Source organism: Solanum dulcamara, chromosome 4, assembly GCF_947179165.1.
Source record: "Solanum dulcamara chromosome 4, daSolDulc1.2, whole genome shotgun sequence".
Taxonomy (NCBI): domain Eukaryota; kingdom Viridiplantae; phylum Streptophyta; class Magnoliopsida; order Solanales; family Solanaceae; genus Solanum; species Solanum dulcamara.
Window position 1 is genome coordinate 12,742,030 of NC_077240.1, and position 19,887 is coordinate 12,761,916.

Consider the following 19,887-nt stretch of genomic DNA (forward strand, 5'->3'; position numbering starts at 1 on the left):
CTTTTATGGTACATAAATTTAAAATTAATTTTGAATTTTAAATCCGCTTTTACTTTGTATATTTTTTAAAAAATGCATATTCTATTAAATCTGCGGTCAAGAGTTTAACAATTAGAAGCAAGTCATAATCAAGAAATTAATCTAGATGCCTATACTCCACATCTGCCAAACCTTATCTAATCGCAAAAATAAAAGGCAACGTATTTTGTTTCGGGTCTAACGTTAATGCATAAATAATTAAAATTATGGCATTTGTGCATTTTAGAAAGGTAATTTTGAATTGAGACATCTCGACAAGTCTCGTCCAACAAAGTCGAACCATTTCAGCAAATAATTCTTTATTTGTTTCATTTTATGTAATGATATTTAATTTAATTTAACAAAAAGTTTAAAATGTTATTTTGACTTACGTATTATAATAAAAGAATTGGAGTAAATATAAATGAATAATTGAAAAACTAGTTTGATAGACTTAACATTACTTATTGGTTTAAAACTTTGAATAGTTAAAAGAATTTGAATTCTTGAAAATACTCAAAGTAGTATATAAGTAAAATGGTTTCCAATATTTTGAAATATCTAAAAGATAATCCCAGACCAAACGAAAAGGAAAGAATAAATGCTGATATTCAATAGCAATTTAGAATTTAAAATCATAATCTCAAAATAACTATTTAAAACGTTGATTCAAAATTAGACTTTTATATAGCATGTCCAACCTCTAGCTTATGCCTGGAGAAACGACTGAGTCCAACATTTTTGTCAATTGCCGCCTCCTCAGTACTCACTTTAAAAGCATTCCAATAGCCTTACTAGTGTATACGTCCCCTAAAGTCCTCTCTGTTGAATTTTAATCCCCCGGGCAGAGCTATCCTTTCGCATCGACAAAATTTAATAATTTTGATACAGATTTTATACTTATATTAAAAAATTTATAAATAATCTATCAAGAATTTGGCATTTTTTTTTTGTTAGAATTCAAATCGATAAACTTAAAATGCTCATTCCACCTTTGCATCATGACGACGTGAGTTAATGACATTGCCTTAAAAAATGGAGTACTTGACATATTTCTTTTCCTTTTTTTCGAGTCTGCATAGTTGAAAGAGCACATGGTATCGAGTGAAGTATTCTAGAATTCCGATGTCCTCCTTACACTCGCAAATGTTTCCCCACTAGAATACATTATAAAGTTAGTTTCAATTTATTTCATATCCCAAATTTCCAACTCAATTAAGTTGTCAAACTAATTCAGTCTAAGCAGCATGCTATCTAGCTAGCGCTAAAATTTAAATGACACAAGCAGCACGTAGTTTTTTACGGTTCTGTCCCAAATCAAAATAAATATTACTCCATAAAGTTGAAAAAATGTGCTATAAAAAGTTAAAACCCGTCAGTAGTAAGATCAAATTAATTATACTAATTAACTCTTTTTGAAAATGGAGAAGCTAATTAGTAGTAGTACTGTTTTGCTATCTTTGGTCCTCTTCATCACCGTAGCCGCAGTTGCCAACGCACAGCAGTGTGGGAGGCAAAAGGGCGGAGCGTTATGTGGGGGGAACTTGTGTTGCAGCCAATTCGGGTGGTGTGGATCGACAGCGGAATATTGTTCACCTAGCCAAGGCTGCCAGAGTCGCTGCAGTGGCAGTGGATCAACCCCAACTCCAAGTGGTAGCGCGCAAAACGTTCGTGCAACGTATCATTTATATAACCCGCAGAATGTTGGGTGGGACTTGAATGCCGTTAGTGCTTACTGTTCAACTTGGGATGCTAATAAGCCTTTGGCCTGGCGGAAGAAATATGGTTGGACTGCTTTCTGTGGTCCAGTCGGACCTCGTGGTCGAGACTCATGCGGAAGGTGCTTAAGGGTAAGATATATATGGACTACTTACTATATATATTTTTTTAATGATGATCATGTTACAGTAACGAATCTTTTTATAATAATCGTCTGCTATAACAATATTTTTTTATAGTGATGAAAAATTTCTTTTGAACTAACTTTCATATTATATCACATTAAATGTTCTATATAATAACATCTTGCTATTATATAGACTAAAATTTAGTTTGATAATTTTCCCCTATTGAACTATATAACGATAACCTTGGTCTATAATTAATTAACGGATTTGTATATAGGTGACAAATACACGTACAGGAGCTCAGACAACAGTGAGAATCGTGGATCAATGCAGCAACGGCGGACTAGACTTAGACGTTAACGTTTTCCGGCAGATCGATACAGACGGAATTGGAAATCAACAAGGCCATCTTATTGTGAACTACCAGTTTGTTGATTGTGGTGATAATTAATCTGAATGTTTCTCTGTCGTCATGATCTAGTGTAGCTGACACACAATGAGAAGCTATATATATGGCCATCTTTATTATGATGAGTGTAAAATTCATCCTCTACCCAAATAAATGTAAAAGTATACATGAAATGAATAAAATAAAAGTTATTTCGGTCCATTGATTAAATAATCCTTCATCTGTTTCATTTTACATAGTAATATTTAATCAAACACTAAATTAAGATGTTAATATGGCGTATATATATTACTTGAAGAAAATATAAATGTAAAATTGACAAATTAGTTTGATAGAGAAAATGTAAAATTTGTGTCTTAGGAAATTGAATTCTTGAAAATTAAAATAGTATCTATACAAGTAAAATGTTTTTCCAATTTTTGAAATGTCAAAAATTAGACATAATGCCATATAAACTGAAAATAAAACAATAAAGTTGTCTGCGTTAAGAAAGAACATTAGAAACGTATTGAAATATGCCTGATAAAAAATTAGCAGACTCAAGTTCATGTAACTCCATGTGAAAAGATTAGTAGTTGTAAGGCTGGATAAGTAAGGATAGGCGCAGATTCAGGCCCAAATTAAGGTACACGTGAATTGATGGTCTTTTATGGAGCATTATGATGATGTATAAGAACAAGGTTGAGATTTAGAGTTGTAATAATTATAAAAATATGAGATAAGTGTTAAAAACACATCTAAATTATCTTTTTTCCCTTCATTTATGTGTATGTATCTAACACAAAACAAGAAAAAAAATTAGAAGCGGAGGATGAGATGTGGCGGGATAGAATTTTTTTTAAAAATAATATATAAAAGTGATAGTTTAGGTATGAAACTCTCACTCTCAATAGTTTAGATATGAAACTCAAAAAAGAGGGATAGTTTAAATGTATTTTTAATACTTATCTCTAAAAATATTAAATTGCTAAGCTATATAAAAGTTTGGGGAGAGTGATCGAGACAAGAATAAGGAGGGGTGTGTCTATCTTTGAGAACTAATTCATATTCATGTCTGGATATTTTACTATAAAAGTCATCCATCTTGTAATAAGATTAGATTGTTGGAGCAATATAGGGATATAAAAAAGGGACTTATACGTGATGTTCATTGACCTAGAAAAGACATTTGATAAGGCACTTATTTTAAACATTGCTATTTTATCATCTCTTTTTCTTTTTTGCATCAGTTACATTTCTTTTGAATCGATGGTTTATTATAAACAACCTCTCTATCTGCAACGGTAGAGGTAAGATGTACACACAACCTATCCTCTCAAACTTCATTTGTGAGATAATACCGAGTATAGATTTTTATTGCTGTCGAGAATTCATGGTCTCTCCGCAAAACTATATATTTTAGGTATTATTTCCTATAGAATTGATCTAATATTATTTGTCGATACTCGATACTCATGCTCTGAAAATAATGCACGGTGCATTTGATTGGATATTGAGTTATTTATCTTAAAAAATAAAAATTAATTCTCATTTAACACTTTCTTTTTACTTCTTTCTTAGTGGTCCACTCATATATTTTGCAGAAATTCTAACTCCGTCATGTAGAGATAAGCAAATAGAATAAGAAGCAAATTTATTTCTTAATGGTGCAATCATATATTTTTCATAAATTCTAACTCCGTCATGTAGTGATAAGCAAATAGAATAAGATGCAAATTTAGGAGCAGGTGCTATTAAATTTCATGATTTATTGTGTGATGGAATAGGCATACAGAAACTGGTAGACTGAACTCATTTATTCAGCTGTACGTACTATTATGTGTTGGCATTTGTGGGTCAGAAGAAAAAATAAACTTAAGAAAGGTACTTTTCGTCTCTTAATTATTACTACTAATTAAATTTTAATTTGAGTCTGTATTATACACCCCGATGCATATTAATTCCACTTTCAAAATAGTTAAAATATATATGTTTTTTTCTTATTATATATAGGAAATATATAATATTTTGTTTTTTATAAAATTATATTATCTTCAAATATAAATAATTATCAACATACTACATTAGAACTTTAATGGTTTAGTACATTATTATTCGTTAAATTTTAAAAAAGTCGATGAATCAGAAATGAAGGTTGCGATATATTTGAATGGAGATAATTACAAAGACTAATATCAAAATTTATATTTTGAGGGATTAAAAGAAAAAATATCCGTAAACTGAAACATGGTAGGGACGGACACCCAAGTGCATCTTAAAGGGCCATTAATTTTTTTTTTTTTTTTTCATATGATATTCGGTCTGACTAAATTTGAATCACATAATATAGGACTCATTCAGGAGTAATGCTTTCAATAGAATTTTTTCATATTCAAAACTTAAATTCGAGACCTTTAATTAAGAATGAAATAATTTTACTATTACACCACAATCCATATTAATTAAGGATAATTAATTTAATTCAACGAAGAGGACTCCTTCTAGATAGTAGATACTTAGAGAAAATGACGCACTCCAACATTTTTTGTTTATAGCCGCCTCATGTCGTGCACTTCTAAAAGCCGCCATTAGTTAATATCAAATAAAAATGTTCCATGTACTCTCTGCTTGCAACAAATTACAAACTTTTTATTATACTCTTATGAGATCTGACTTGTTACTTTCTCGTTTTATTTTAATCTGTTTAATCTATTTTGATTAGACTTGATGTTTAAAAATAGTAAAGAATTTTTTTGAAGATAATGATCTTGTTATTGTATTTAATAACATATATCATCATAATTATTAATTTTATATAAACAGCCAAGTAAATTCTTTACATGTTCTTAAGTTCTCTCCATTGATCTTATCCCTACTGCATTAATTCGTGACATTGACTTAAAAATAATCAACGCCTATCAAAACAAAGCCAGTCTAAGCAGCCACTAGCACCCAAATTTCACGGACACAAGCAAAATAATAAATAAATAAATAAATATAAATTAAAGTCCTATAAAAAACCCCCAAAGCTATTTGATGAAACGTACATCAAATAAATCATAGTATAGCAACTGTTTTGAAAATGGAGAAGCTAAGTAGTAGTACTATTTTACTAGCTGTGGTCCTCTTCATTAGCATAGGCGCAGTTGCTAACGCACAGCAGTGCGGAAGGCAAAGGGGCGGAGCGTTATGTGGGGGGAATTTGTGTTGCAGCCAATTCGGATGGTGTGGATCGACACCGGAATATTGTTCACCTAGCCAAGGTTGCCAGAGCCAGTGTAGTGGAAGTGGACCAATTCCAACTCCAGGGGGCAGCGCGCAAAACGTTCGTGCAACATATCATTTATATAACCCGCAGAATGTTGGGTGGGACTTGAATGCGGTTAGTGCTTACTGTTCAACTTGGGATGCAAATAAGCCTTTGGCCTGGCGGAGGAAGTATGGTTGGACTGCTTTTTGTGGTCCAGTCGGACCTCGTGGCCAAGCCTCATGCGGCAAGTGCTTAAGAGTAAGATATCCTCCCTCAAATATTTTAATTTGTCTGATTTTAATTTGACACTGTCAGGGCCGGAGCCACCTTATAATGAGGGGTACCCTTCGGCGAAAATTTATACATGATTAAAATAATTTTTTATGTATATATAGTAGATGTCGAACCCCTTCGGCTAGTTCACATGTCTACTTTTTCAAATTTTGAACCTCTTACTAAATATTCTGGCTCCGCCACTAGACACGGTATTTATGAAAGCAATTTACTTCCTCAATTACAATTTATGTGACTAACTTTCGAAATTCAAAAAAGTCTATCTATATATCTTTTAAACATTTTGAATTGTCAATTATTGTGATTTATAATATTTTTATGTAGTTTACAAATATATAAATTTCATTTTAAAAAAATTGAAGATTACATGCACAAATTTCTGATCAAACTTAGATTATTTGACTCTCGAAAAATGAAAAATGCCACGTAAATTGGGATAAATAGAGTATTTTTTTTGAATCTTGGAGTTCTAAACTAGAAATATGTAGAATATATCAAAATATCCTTTAATTTTGTGGTCTTAAACATGATGTGTGAAAAAATAAAATTAAAGAATTATTAGAAAAGAAAATAGATATTTATAAACGGACTAAAAAATAAAGTTAAAAAAAATAAATTAAAATGGAGTAGTAGTACTATGTATTGGGTTCTTCTTCATTTTCTCAAATTTCTAGTTGAATGTGTCATTACGAATTACTTATTGAGATTTAATTGTTCACAGCAAGATCCTAACCATAATGAATATCAAATATTTGCAAAGTAAAATTTGCTTCGATCTTTATAAAGTAAAATTACCAAAGTTAAAGATCCTAATGATTTTATGTTTTTTGGGTTAAAGAAAAATATGATTTTGAAATGTGTTTGGATGAGGTCTGGTCAACCTTCACTGGTTTTGGTCAAATTGATATAGTAATTAGTTTGATGATTTTTCTGCAATTAAAGTATATCTTCCTTGACTTTCTGTGTAATTAACCAGTATTTTAGATAATATATTGACTTTTACGACTAAAGTTATAGCCACGAAGAAATCGATTGTTATATAATTTATCCAAAATCATCTCACTAGGTCACAATCTAGACTGTGTTTTCTTTCTTATCTAATTTTAAACTATAACATCTAGTGAAATACGATTATTTTGAGTTTCATTTTCATCAATTAGAGTTTTTAAGGCTTGTTTTGTGACAGCATAACTCATGAATACAATCTAAAATGTCGTAATTTTGATTGATCATTGATTTTCGGAGGTCAAAATTATTATAACTATGTTTAATATTTCATTAATACCATCATAAATTATATATATACAGGTGACAAATACACGCACCGGAGCTCAGACGACGGTGAGAATCGTGGATCAATGCAGTAACGGGGGACTAGATTTAGACATTAACGTTTTCCGACAAATCGACACAGATGGATTAGGAAATCAACAAGGTCACCTTATTGTGAATTACGAATTTGTTGACTGTGGTGACAATGTGAATGTTCCTCTAATTATGTCTGTAGTTGACAAAGAATAAAAAGCAGCTACGTGGTTGATCAATTTAGTCTGATGATTGTATAAAAGTCATCTTTGACCATTCAAATAAAAATAAAAGAAAAAAATGAAAGAAAAAATAAAGGTTACTTTTAAGGGGTTAAGCTATTCCATATGATCTGTTGATCATCATGAATTTGTTCATGTAAGAAAGAATGAGATGAAGTGTGTATTGTCTTTGTGATCATTTTGTGTACTCGATTATTTTGAATTTTAAATACAAAATTCCAACAACTCTTGTTTGGGAATTGAGTTGGGACAATATTTATGTTATGTCCATTATCCTTGTTTGTTTTTTAAGATTTGATCTTAGCTACAGTTTGCCTAATTACGCTCTATAGCTATAGTTTTGTTTGCCTAATTACGTTCTATAGCTATAGTTTCATTTGCTATGAGTATTTTCGTAAGTTTATTTCGCTTGTAAATATACAAACATACTAAGTATATACAAATTCTGTATTTATATATTAACTAATTTTTCAGAACTCCGTTTGTATATTTGGCTTGTCAATATACAAACAAGGTAAGCATACACAAATTCTGAATTTATATATTTACGATTTTTTCAGAGCTTATACAAATCAAATGTATCAACAAATCATATACAAACAACATAATTATATATAAATTTTGAATTTATACAGTTATGAGTTTTTCATAATTTATACAAGTCAAATGTATCAATAAATTATATACAAATAGCTAGGATAAGCATATACAAATTCTGGATTTATACAATTAGAAATTGAATTATACAAATACTGAATTTATATAATTATGAATCGAATTATACAATTAAATAACAAAATTAATTGAATTGTAGCTGCATTTAGTAATTAGCCGAAACTATAGGTTAAATGCATAATAACCATTAAATGTTTGTCATTTTGTAATTTTTCCATAAAAATATATATAGTGGATACAATGTACACGAAGAGTATAATAAATGTATATATAGGTGTGTTTGGTAGGAAGGAAAACATTTTCTTTTCCAATTTTCTTATGTTTGGTTGGTTTAAATGTTTTGGAAAATATTTTTCGAATCAATTTATTTTTCTCACATCTAAGAAAAATGACTTCCCTCAAAAAATTAAGAAAATAATTTTTGAATTTTTTTTCTTATCCACTCCGTACCCCGACCCTCCCCATCCAAAACAAATTAAAATATTTAAAATTTCTTTTTTAAAAATATTTCAAAATTTTAAAATTTCATTTTTTATCCCAACCCCCTACTTGTCTCCTCGAAAAAATAAAAAATAAAAAGTATTTTTAAAAAATATTTTAAAATTTTAAAATTGTATTTTTTTATCCCAAACCCCTACTTGTCCCCTCGAAAAAAAAATAAAATAAAAATTATTTTTAAAAATTATTTTAAATTTTAAAAATTTTATTTTTTACCTTATCTCTACTGCGACCCCCTACCAACCCCCAACACCCCCACAAAAAATTAAAATTTTATTTTTTAAATTTTTTTCAAATTTTTAAAGTTTTATTTATTTTACCCCACCCCTTATCCCTACCCCCAACTAAGCCCCTCCTTTCCCCATTCCGCGCACACCAAAAAAATTTAAAAATTATTAAAAAAAAATATTTTAAAATTTTAAAATTTCATTTTTCTTACCCCTTCTATTTCGACCTCCCAAACAGCCCCCTACACACAAAAAAATATATATTTCGAATTGGGTATGGTTGGATTTCGATTTGGAAGTCAGGGTCGAATTTCGATCTGAAAGTCGAATCTTGGGTCGGAGGTCGAGTATAGTCAGATTCCGAATTAGGAGTTGGATTGAGTTCTGGGTCGGAAGCCGGGGTCAGGATCTGGGTCAGATTTTAGGGTCGAATTTCGAATCGATCGCCCGAGTCGTTTCCTAGTTCGGATGTCGGGATTGATTCTTGGATTGATTATCGAGGTTGTTTTCTGGGTTAGAAATTATTTTCCTAAAAGGTTTTTCTACGATCTTTAGCAAATAATAAAAGATATTTTCTGGAAAATATTTTTTCATTCACCAACCAAACACTAAATAATATTTTTCAAAAAATATTTTCTACTCACCAATCAAACATCACAAAATAAGTTAGAAATCCACTTGTTTTCCAAGAAAACATTTTCTAGGAAAACATTTTCCATGGAAAACATTTTCTTTCCTACCAAACATACCCAAGTGTATATTATTCATTTTGGCTATAATATGTTTCGATTTTTAGCTAATTGTTAATATTTCATCAGGATGGCTTCTTATGTACTTGCCCCAAAATTACTTTCTTAAATCTTGTGCCAGCCCACACAAATTGAGAGAGACTACATAAATATTTGCTTAGGTTTCACTAGTATTAACTATGTAATAAGTTTTTTTTCTACCATAAACTAGATATTGTATTAATTATGCAGCTTTCTTTACCAAACTAAGCCTTTTTTTTTTCTCGTAAATGTTTTGAACTTACATATAGAACAATTTTTTTGTGTGTGATGTAAAAAAGAAGTGAAACTTAGTAATCAAACGTACTGTAGGAGTTCCCCCGATGTTTTTTTTGAAGCTCTCGAAGTAGACAAGGATGAAACTAATTTTGTTAGGCATAGAATGCCACTTGTTATATCGGCTAGTACTGATCATGTTGCTAATGTAATAAGTAACCCAGATGTTAGTAGTATTTCAGGCCACTGATCTTGTATGGATGCATAATATATATAAATAAACTACCTTTTTAACCAAAAAAAAAGTACGTACGTGCAGATAAACAACGTAGATAATGAAAGGATGGGCATCATAAAAAGAATTTTGAGTTTTTAAAATCTATATTTAATTAATGTACATAATTAAAAAAAATAAAGACAGACTTTATTATAAATTCCTAAATACTTTAAATAAATCCGAAATTATTGTTTAGAAACTATTACATATTCAACTGACATAATATTTAAATAACAATCATAAACGGACTAGAATACTTTAGCAAACCTTGAATTTACTTAAATTAAAATTTACATTAATTTGATCATAGGTGAAATAATAAGAATTTTTTTCATGTTTGAAAAATAAAGTAGGCGTTTCTAAAAGTTACCATATTTGATTTAATAGTCAGTTTAGGAAACTTTTTTCCTAAACCCTTTCCAATACAATATAGGAGTTACCATATTTGGTTTAATAGTTAGTTTAGGAAACTTTTTCCTAAACCCTTTCCAATACAATACAGGACAATAACCGTAATGTTGCTATGTGTATATAACTTGTCTTTACTACTAATCATATATCAATTACCTTTCTTTCATCAACATTACAACTTAGGGTTATTAATTCCTTCATTGTTATAATATTCTGATCTCCATAGTTTAGTCACAATACGTTATGGCAATGTCTTGTGATTCGCACTCAAAAGTATTTGGCACGGAGAATGTTAAGACGTTGGAAAAGGATAACAAGATCCTTCGTGCTGCGATGTTGAAGAAGCGCTATGCTGACGTGATCCTCAAATCCCAAAAACAAGTTCTTGGGGAAGCGTTTGATGAAAAAGAGATGACGAAGAAGGCTGCGTTGTGGGAGAAGCAGTTGCAAGAAGAAAAGGTAAAGTTGCGGGAAAGACAAAGGGAAGCGGCGCGAATAGCTATTGCAAGCATCAAAAGGACAGTTAATTTTGATGATGGTCTTCAAGCGGAAAAAGATTTATTGGCAATTATTGGTGCTCCAAGTCGATGGTAGATTAAAGATTGATATTTGTACGTATAGAATAGTATACAGTACTTGTAATATATATTATTTTTGCCGCCATTTACTTGTTTGTAATTGCTGAGAGATCATAAGAAATTGTTAAAGTTGTATGATGTAATTCTAAATGACTTGACAAATCATCACAGTTTTAGTAGTTCAGTGTGTAGTATTGTTGTTGTTAATAATGATAGATGCGTTTTAGACAATAGATATTCTTGAAACAAATTAAACCATACATAGGGAAATATCCAAAATCATATTTTCACATAAATTGTATGAGCTATTTAACCAATATACCATCATACTTCCAATTTTGGGCATATGAGTTGTAGGCTTGTAGCCTTTCACGCCAGTTGATCCAGAAACCTTCAAGAGGACTTCAAATATTCAATCTTTTCTCATATATATATAAAACATTACCTATAGAACAAGTTTTATTTTTTTTGTGATTTTTTTGTGATGTAAAAAAGAAAGTGAAACTTTTAGTAATCAAACATACGTATAGGTAAACAACGTGGATAATGAAAGGATGAGCACAATAGAAAGAATTTAGAGCTATTAAAATCTATATTTAATCAATGGACATAATAATTTTTTTTAAGAAAGGCTTTAGAACAAATCCCTAAATACTCTCTATAAGTGTTTTAAATAAATCCGAGACTACTGTTTAGAAACTATTACGTTAATGAAAATAAAGATTAAAAGGTCTATATGCAAAATTAATAGAGAATAAAAGAGATGGAGAAACTAATCAACTACATATTAACGCGTATTATATTTAAATAAAAATCATAACCGGACTAGAATATTTTAGCTATACCTTGAATTTACTTAAATTAAAATTTACATTAATTTGATCATAGGAGAAATAATAAGAAACTTTTCAGATTTGAAGAAATAAATTACGCGTTTTTTTTAAAGTTGCCATATTTGGTTCAATAGTTATTTTAGGAAACTTTTTCCTAAACCTTTTCCAATTCAATTAGGACATCTAACTAACGTTCCTAATGTATATATAATATGCTGCGATTACTTAGTTTTCTTCACTACTACTCATATATCACTTTTGTTTCATCAAATATTAATACAATTTAGGGTTCTTAGTTTGTTCATTGTTACATTATGGCAATGCTTAGTGATTCTCAACCAAAATTATTTGGCACGGGGAATGTTGCATGTTGTAGGAAGAGGAAGGTCTCAACGGAGGAGTTGGAAAAAGATAACAAGATCCTCCGGCCAGTGATGTTGAAGAAGCGTTACGCTAACGTGATCATGAAATCCCAAGAACAAATTCTTGGCGAAGCGTTTGATGGAAAAGAGATGAAAAAGAAGGCTGATTTATGGGAGAAGCAGTTGAGAGAAGAGAAAGCCAAGTCATGGGAAAAGAGAGAGGGAAGCGGCACGGATCGCTATTGCAAGCGTCCAAAGAACGGTTGATTTTGATGATGCTCTTCAAGAGGAAAAAGAGTTGTTGGCCATCATGGTTCTCCACAACAAATTCTTGGTGAAGATTTTTTTGAAGGAAAAGAGAAGAAGAAGAAGCAGTTGCGGGAAGAGAAAGCCTCGCTGCGGAAAAGAGATAGAGAAGCGGCTCGAAACGCTATTGCAAGCGGACAGTTTATTTTGGTGACGGTCTTCAAGCGGAAAGAGATTTGTTAGCCATCATGCATGCTCCAAGTCGAAAATGAATTAAAGAGTTTTCATGTTTTGTCAAAATTTTGTCCGTCGTGATGATATGTAGCTACTTGGCTTTCTTTATTTGCTTGTCATGTGAAACAAATAAATATCATATGTAGAAAAACTTATGGGTACGGAGTTCTGACTAGTGGTTTATATGAAGCAGATAAATCATTGGAATGATAATTGTACGTATAGAATAGTGTATACAGTAGTTCCAATATTATTTTTGCCCATTTACTTGTTTGTAATTAGTGAGATCGATCATAAGAAATTATTAATTAAAGTTGTATGATGTACTTGTAACTGACTTGGTAAATCATCACTGGTAAATGGGAATTAAACAAATTCATGACTTTTAGTAGTCACTGTGCAGTAATATTCTTCTTGTTAATGATAGATGCTTAATTTTTAGATAATAATATTCTTGAAACAAACCATATACATGGGAAGATATCACTCTGGAAACCTTTAATATTAGCATACATTTTTTTCACATAATTAATTGAGCTATTATCCAATACCATCATATACACCTTCCAATTCAAGGCATAAAAAGTTAGTCCGATGCACTAAAGCTTTCGCTAATATTAGCATATATATTTGTACGTAGCCTTACCTTGCATTTCTGCCAGAGGCTGCTTTCAAGGCTTGAACCCATGACCTCCTGATCACATGACAACAACTTTACCAGTTACTCCAAGGCTCCCCTTCACCTTCCAATTCAGTCATATGATCAGTTTATCCAGAAGGACTTCCAATATTAGTTGGAATCAATATTAATTTCTCAAGCCATATATCGCACATTATTAGAACTAATTTCTGTTTCCTAAAAAATAAATGTGGGGTTGCATGTGTTAACAAGATCAATATGAATTGTGGTGTAGTGGTAAAACTGCTTCACCTTTATCTAAAGGTCTCGAGTTCAAGCCATGTGTATGAAAAAAATTCTGTTGATGAAAAACCACATACAATTGATAATCTTGTATAACAGACATATATGGCTCTTGGATTAATATACATGTACTTTTGAACAAAGGAATTACAGGGTTTTAATTTGAAGTAAGTACATACATACATACATGGTTTGGAAACAATTCACAATTCACTATAGTACTGAGTCTGAATTGGCAATTTAATGTAATAATGAGTGATAATATTGAAATTCTCATGCATGGATAATAATATTCATTAGAATGAAGAATTTTTAATAATTTTTTTTTTTTAGCTAGGTGCTCTTACTCAAATGAGTAGACAGATTTTTTATTTTTATTTTTTATTACTTACTATTCTGGTTTGGGACCATGTGAATGAATGTCATATGTCCCTACAGATCTATGATCCACAACTGATCCACCCAAATGCTCTTTAGGTGAAACGGGAAAGTGGAAAAATATTTTCTTTAACAACAAGTGATAGGCAATTGTGAATTAAACGACCGACTGCACGCCGCCGTCAGCTCCGGCGAAATGAGATCCAGACCACCGCTGACTCGTAGGAGATCGCCTATTCATTATGCCACTGAGACCCCAATCTATCATCCTAATGGTACTTTTTAGTTTTCACCCAATTTGTGAATATCCTCTCCCACTTTCCCTTAACTTGTCTGTTTTCGTATATGGGTTTTTGTTTTCTTGTGTTTCCGATCTGGGTTTTGCTTGATATGGGTGTTTGCATACACTTTGTGATGGAGGAAATGAACTTTCTTGATTTCTATTATCGGCCCGAATTTTTGCTGGTAATTTTGCCTTTCTTAGCTCTATGATACCCCTCCCTCCCGCTCCACAGGGAGTAAAAGTTTAGACTTTAGTGATGAAAATTCATGGCCGCAAATGCTAAATTCATTTTGTTGGTATTACTGAAATACATTGCCAATGGGAATATACTTCCTTATAGGTGATTGGCGAGGTTTGACTAGGAAATTTTTAATTAGGAGAAAGGAAAAATTCCTTTACTTCTTCAACTAGATCTGTTGGTCTTAGACATAGTTGCCAGATCATGCTATGTATTGCACATCCAAGTGGTCGTTATTTGAATCATGTATTGTGTTGTAAATCGTATCATAAGATGCAAAACATACTAAAAAATACATAGAATGTACTGGTTTGGACAAACTGTTATGTTGGTCTATTCATTTAATGAGTAACCAAACCAAGTTGGGTTTAGATGGGTTGAGTTGAGTTTTGCACACCTGTTGTTAGGCCATTTACAGTTATAAATATTGATTAAATATATTTAGCGAGATAAAGGAGGTAATTATAGTTGCAATTGAACTTGTGAAATTGAGGAACACCATCATATTCTAGTTATAAAAGAACTTTTTGAAGCAAGCACATGCGTGACTAAGTTTCTTTTTCTGTGATCTGGCTTTAATTGTTAGAGCCACTAGTTTCTATATTGAAGAAATCTATTGTTGAATAGATTGGTCATGTTCATCTTTCAGTTTCTTGCAACCTTCCGATTTATTTTATCTTACAACAGGGCCCTGCTTCATAATTTATGGAGTCTAAACAAGCCAATCTAAATAAGTGAATAGTCATTTAAGTGCTAATCCAACTAGGATGGTTGTTGTGTTGAATGTTTTTATTTGGGTTTGCACTTTATTGGAAGATGGAGATAATTTGGTGAGATAACGGAAATTATGTGAGAAAATGGTATTCTAAGGTGCAGACTCACTCATTGAAACAAAAATACAGGCTTATTTCGAGATTTTAGCAGCATCAATCCTTGCCCATGCAGGCAAAGAGTGCTAAAACCACTCCTTGGGGTGGGGTTGGGGGAGGAATGGGAGTAATGAGAGTGATATGAATATCAGAACTGTTTTTAAAAGAGGACTAGTTTGTCGCGGGGCGGGGAGGGGGTGGGGGTAATTTCAAAGAGAAATTATGATTTGCATGAACAGACCAAATTTCTTGACATTCTCTATCTCCATATTGTACTACATATTGGGAGGTCATTAATATTTATACCTCCTTATCAGAGGAATTTTTTTGTACTCTTTAGGAATTATATTTATCATTGAGCTAGCTCTAGAATAAGCTCGCTGGAATAAAAACTAAAAATGGTCTGTGCTGCACTTTGATTAGACATAAATTTCATCGTAAAGTTCCATTTTGTTGAAGATTTTTTTTTTTTTTGAAATGGGGGAGGGGATTACAAGGTGGAGAATCGAACCTTCACCAACAAGGTGAAAGTTCGGGTAGTCAACCAACTGAACCACTAAGATTCCCCCATTTTGTTCAAGAATTAAAATGGAGATTGCAGAGATAGAAAATCAATTCTTTTTCTTCATCTTGCTTGCCTTCTTCAGATTTCCCTCTTCTCATGCTATTTTAAGCTTATTAAATGTTTGGAAATTTTCGAAGTGGTCCAAGACATCACTCCAGCTATTACACATTTAGGGCATGTTTTGCTGTATAAGATAAGGTAAAGTGAGATTGATCAGATTGGCTTCTCTCTTGCATGCCCTTTTGTGGAACAAATTTCTACATGGTTCCTAGTCATTTAGTGCAATATTTATCTCATTTCTTTTTTGATAAGGAAACTCTAGCAACATTTTATCTCATCTCTCAGTTTGATAAAGAAATTCTTCTTTGAAGCTGCTGGATTCATTAGCGCCGACTCTAGAATTAAACTTAATGATCGAACTCATTCTGTCAAGGAGATGATTTATAGCAGAAGAATTACATATTTCATTACCTTCAAATTTTTACTAGCGGTTGTAATAAACTTATGCAGACATTGCAAAAGAATGGGAGTGTTACATTCTATAGTTGTTTACATTTGGCTATGTTAGCTTCATATTGGAATTAAAGATGTATGTTAGCTTTGAACTTTTTATTACCAAAAGTTAATATATTGTCTTGTACCTGGCGATACTGGCTAATGCAAAGGGTATCAGAAATCTCCACACTGCCTCAATTAAATCTATCATTGTGCCGTCCCTGCTCTTTGGTATTGATCTTTAGCGCAGCTGGGACAAAAATTTAGATCTTGGGAAAATTTAGGCAAGGCTTGTATTGTGGTTGTGGATGGACTTGTAAACAAAGGAAACATAATTAAGATTCAGACTCCACTCCACCTCACCAGAATCAACAAGCAAAATCATCGGAAGCTCATTAGTATGATAGTTTTAGCAGTAACAGTTCTGAGATGATGGGATGGCAAAGCGGCAGTGCATTTGACAGGGAAGAGATAGCTCATTGATGTTATTGTTTGGGGTTTCGCTTTTGATTTTGGTATAAATCACATGGTCTGCATGTATTGTACCAATTTCATCCCTTTGTAGGGCCTGTATATGCTTCTTTAACTTTTAGTTCTAAGTCCACTTTGTTAAATACTCTTTTCCTACTAGGCGTGCAAGTTGTATGCTTCTATGTATGCATACTTATACACATTATGATGAATTATTGAACTCTGACACAACCTGTATCTCACATACTTATATACAACAGGCATAATATATTTAAGTTGGAGTGGAAAATCTGAAATGATAAGAGTTCATAATTACAATTCCAGTACCCTTTATATACAACCTATCTCGTATGCTGCCCAGTGATGCTGTGAGTTGCTTGGATATTACATTTATAAGTAGTGCAGATATAGAAATGGATTCTTCTAGCTAAGATTTTGTTTCCTCTTTCTTGAGGAAGTTGGAGAGTGGTGAGGTCAAACTAAAATTACTTCTATCCCAGTTTTTTGGTTGTGTCTTGATTACCACAAGTGTAATTGCAGTTATTGATTTCTTGCCCTAAGAGAAGAATTGTTTTTGGTGATTTTGTCCCCTGTGGTTTTCTTCTGTGAATTTCATTCACGTGGGTTCATCAATCATCTGAGATTCCTTTCTTGGAATAAACACACCCTCTTCCTTTTTTGTCTTTTTCATAACACTTTTTTTGGTCTGTTGTCGGCATTTTGCTCATTGTTTTTAAGTTGATGGATATGTCTGCATCAAACCATGAAACCAAGCATGTAAATACATCCGCCATCTCCTAGCATTCTGCATGCCTAACATTAATATTGCTGTTTATTATAGGATTTGACCAACATGACCTAGATAGTGGGGGAAGGAAGACCAAGCACAAGGGAAAAAATGTTGTATGGTCTCCGGCAATGGACAAGTGTCTGATTGAAGCACTTTCTGTTCAAGCAAGAAATGGAAATAAAGTTGACAAATGCTTCAATGAAAATGCATATAATGCTGCTTGTGTTGCCGTTAATTCTCATTTCAGCTTGTCCTTAAATAACCAAAAGGTTGTTAATCGTCTTAAGACAATCAAAAAGAGGTACAACACAATCAGGAATATCCTCAGTCAAGAGGGATTCTCTTGGAATCCAAATACAAATACAATAGACTGTGAAGATGATGATCTTTGGAAGAGATATGTTGCTGTAAGTTTTAGCTTGTCATTTTGCTTAATGTTCTGAACTTTGTATTAGTTCCTTTCTTTGTGTTTTGACGTTTCCCCTTTTCATTTACCTCTCTAATTTCCATTTAGCATACTTTTTAAAATTCGTCTGCTAGTCTGATGCCTTTGAATATTATCTAATATGTTACTATCAGGCACACCCTGATGCTAGGGCCTTCCGAGGAAAGCAGATACCCATGTATGAAGAAATGAAAATCGTATGTGGAAATTATCAAGCTCACAGCCGCTGGGCAAGAATACCAGGCAAAGTGAACGGAAATCCACTTATAGAGTGCAAGTATGAACAAGAATCTGCTTCATATCTTTCTGCAAGTTCAGAGCATATGAATGATTCGGATGGAACTGAGACACAGTCATCTGCCAAAGAACCGTTATATACTGAAATGCTTGCTAATAATGAAGATGAAGATGAGCCTGAAGTTCAACCTGAGGGGCAAGCTGCAAAACGGACTCGTAGCTCAGAGACACTTCAGGATGCAATGTTGGCGATAGCCTCAAGTATCCGACACCTAGCTGACACAATCGAGCAAAGCAAGCACACCATTGACACCTCTGCTCTTCTGCAAGCTGTGATGGAAATTGAGGGTCTGGAAGAATCGAAGCAAATGTATGCCTTCGAGTTTTTGAATGAGGACCCTACCAAAGCCAGGGCCTTCATGGCATACAATAGAAGACTCAGGAGAATATATTTGTTTCGACTGTTCGGATGGTGGAGATAATGTTTCGATGATCTGTCCTACTTCTTGGTCCTCTCTTTTTGGCGGATGAGTCCATTATATTTACTCTTTCCAAATTTTGTTGTGGAGTATTCACTGAAGAGAATGCTGTCCATACATAAGAAGTGTACCCATATGTATTCAAATCTGACTCAGAATTGTACAGGAATGTTGTACTATGATCCTCGTGTTGCTTAACTCAAACATTTTATCAAATAACTTGCAACTTTGTACCACAAAAGATATGGTACCTTTTTGTTGTGAAGAAATTTCCTTTTCCACTGGATTCCACTTGTGATGTGTACAATTTCATATATTCCAATACTACTTGTATTTTTTGTTGCCTTAGTACATTAGCAGCTCCTTCAACTTGTCATTAAGATACTCAAACTACGACTAAATTGAGCACCTAAACACATACTTAGGTCGTTTGGTTTGGTACAAAGATACATAACGCAGGAATTAGTATCGGGATTATTTTTTATCAAGTGTTTGATTCATTGCTTCTCATCTAATAATCTTTTGTTTGGATTAAAATTCTACAAAATGCTTATTTTCAATTATACCCTTGAATTATTATGAGATTTTCTATATTATGTAATTGAGTCAAGATAGATAAATGTCGGATTACATTTTTTTTTGTGGTCTTCTAACTAGGTAGGAGAAGAACAATTTTTTTGCCATGTTTGCTATTTTCTCACTTGAGTTATTTGATGATAAATAATTGTCATCTTAATAAATCGATCACTCACAAAACATCAACTTTCAATTTAAAAAAGATAGACCATCTACTTTTAAAATCGAAAAAATGGTAAACGGTTGTAAAAGTGAATAAAACATCTACGTTTACACCTAAAAATTGCAAGTTGTAGTTTTAATATTATCCAATTTTATAAATTGTTCAAAATACATATACTTAGAAACCACAAATATATCAACAAATACTACATTCAATTAAAATCACAAACGTCATGTGATGATATATTTGCCATTTCAATAAGTAAATGTTAAACAACTCACATTTCA

General features: G+C 32.2%; 1 protein-coding gene and 1 pseudogene across 2 annotated transcripts; both read left to right on the forward strand.

The window, feature by feature from the left end:
* The first annotated feature begins 1,420 nt into the window (after positions 1-1,420).
* On the forward strand, positions 1,421-7,597 carry LOC129884015 (uncharacterized; annotated as a pseudogene). The gene is made up of 4 exons (XR_008765949.1): positions 1,421-1,868; positions 2,143-2,323; positions 5,300-5,761; positions 7,106-7,597. The product of XR_008765949.1 is annotated as an uncharacterized LOC129884015 (transcript).
* Positions 7,598-14,016: 6,419 nt separating this feature from the next.
* LOC129886336 (L10-interacting MYB domain-containing protein) lies at positions 14,017-19,196 on the forward strand. The gene is made up of 3 exons (XM_055960984.1): positions 14,017-14,264; positions 17,752-18,107; positions 18,280-19,196. The coding sequence occupies exons 1-3, from the start codon at positions 14,186-14,188 to the stop codon at positions 18,862-18,864; spliced, it is 1,020 nt and encodes a 339-aa protein (XP_055816959.1). The 5' UTR covers positions 14,017-14,185; the 3' UTR covers positions 18,865-19,196.
* Positions 19,197-19,887: the final 691 nt, after the last annotated feature.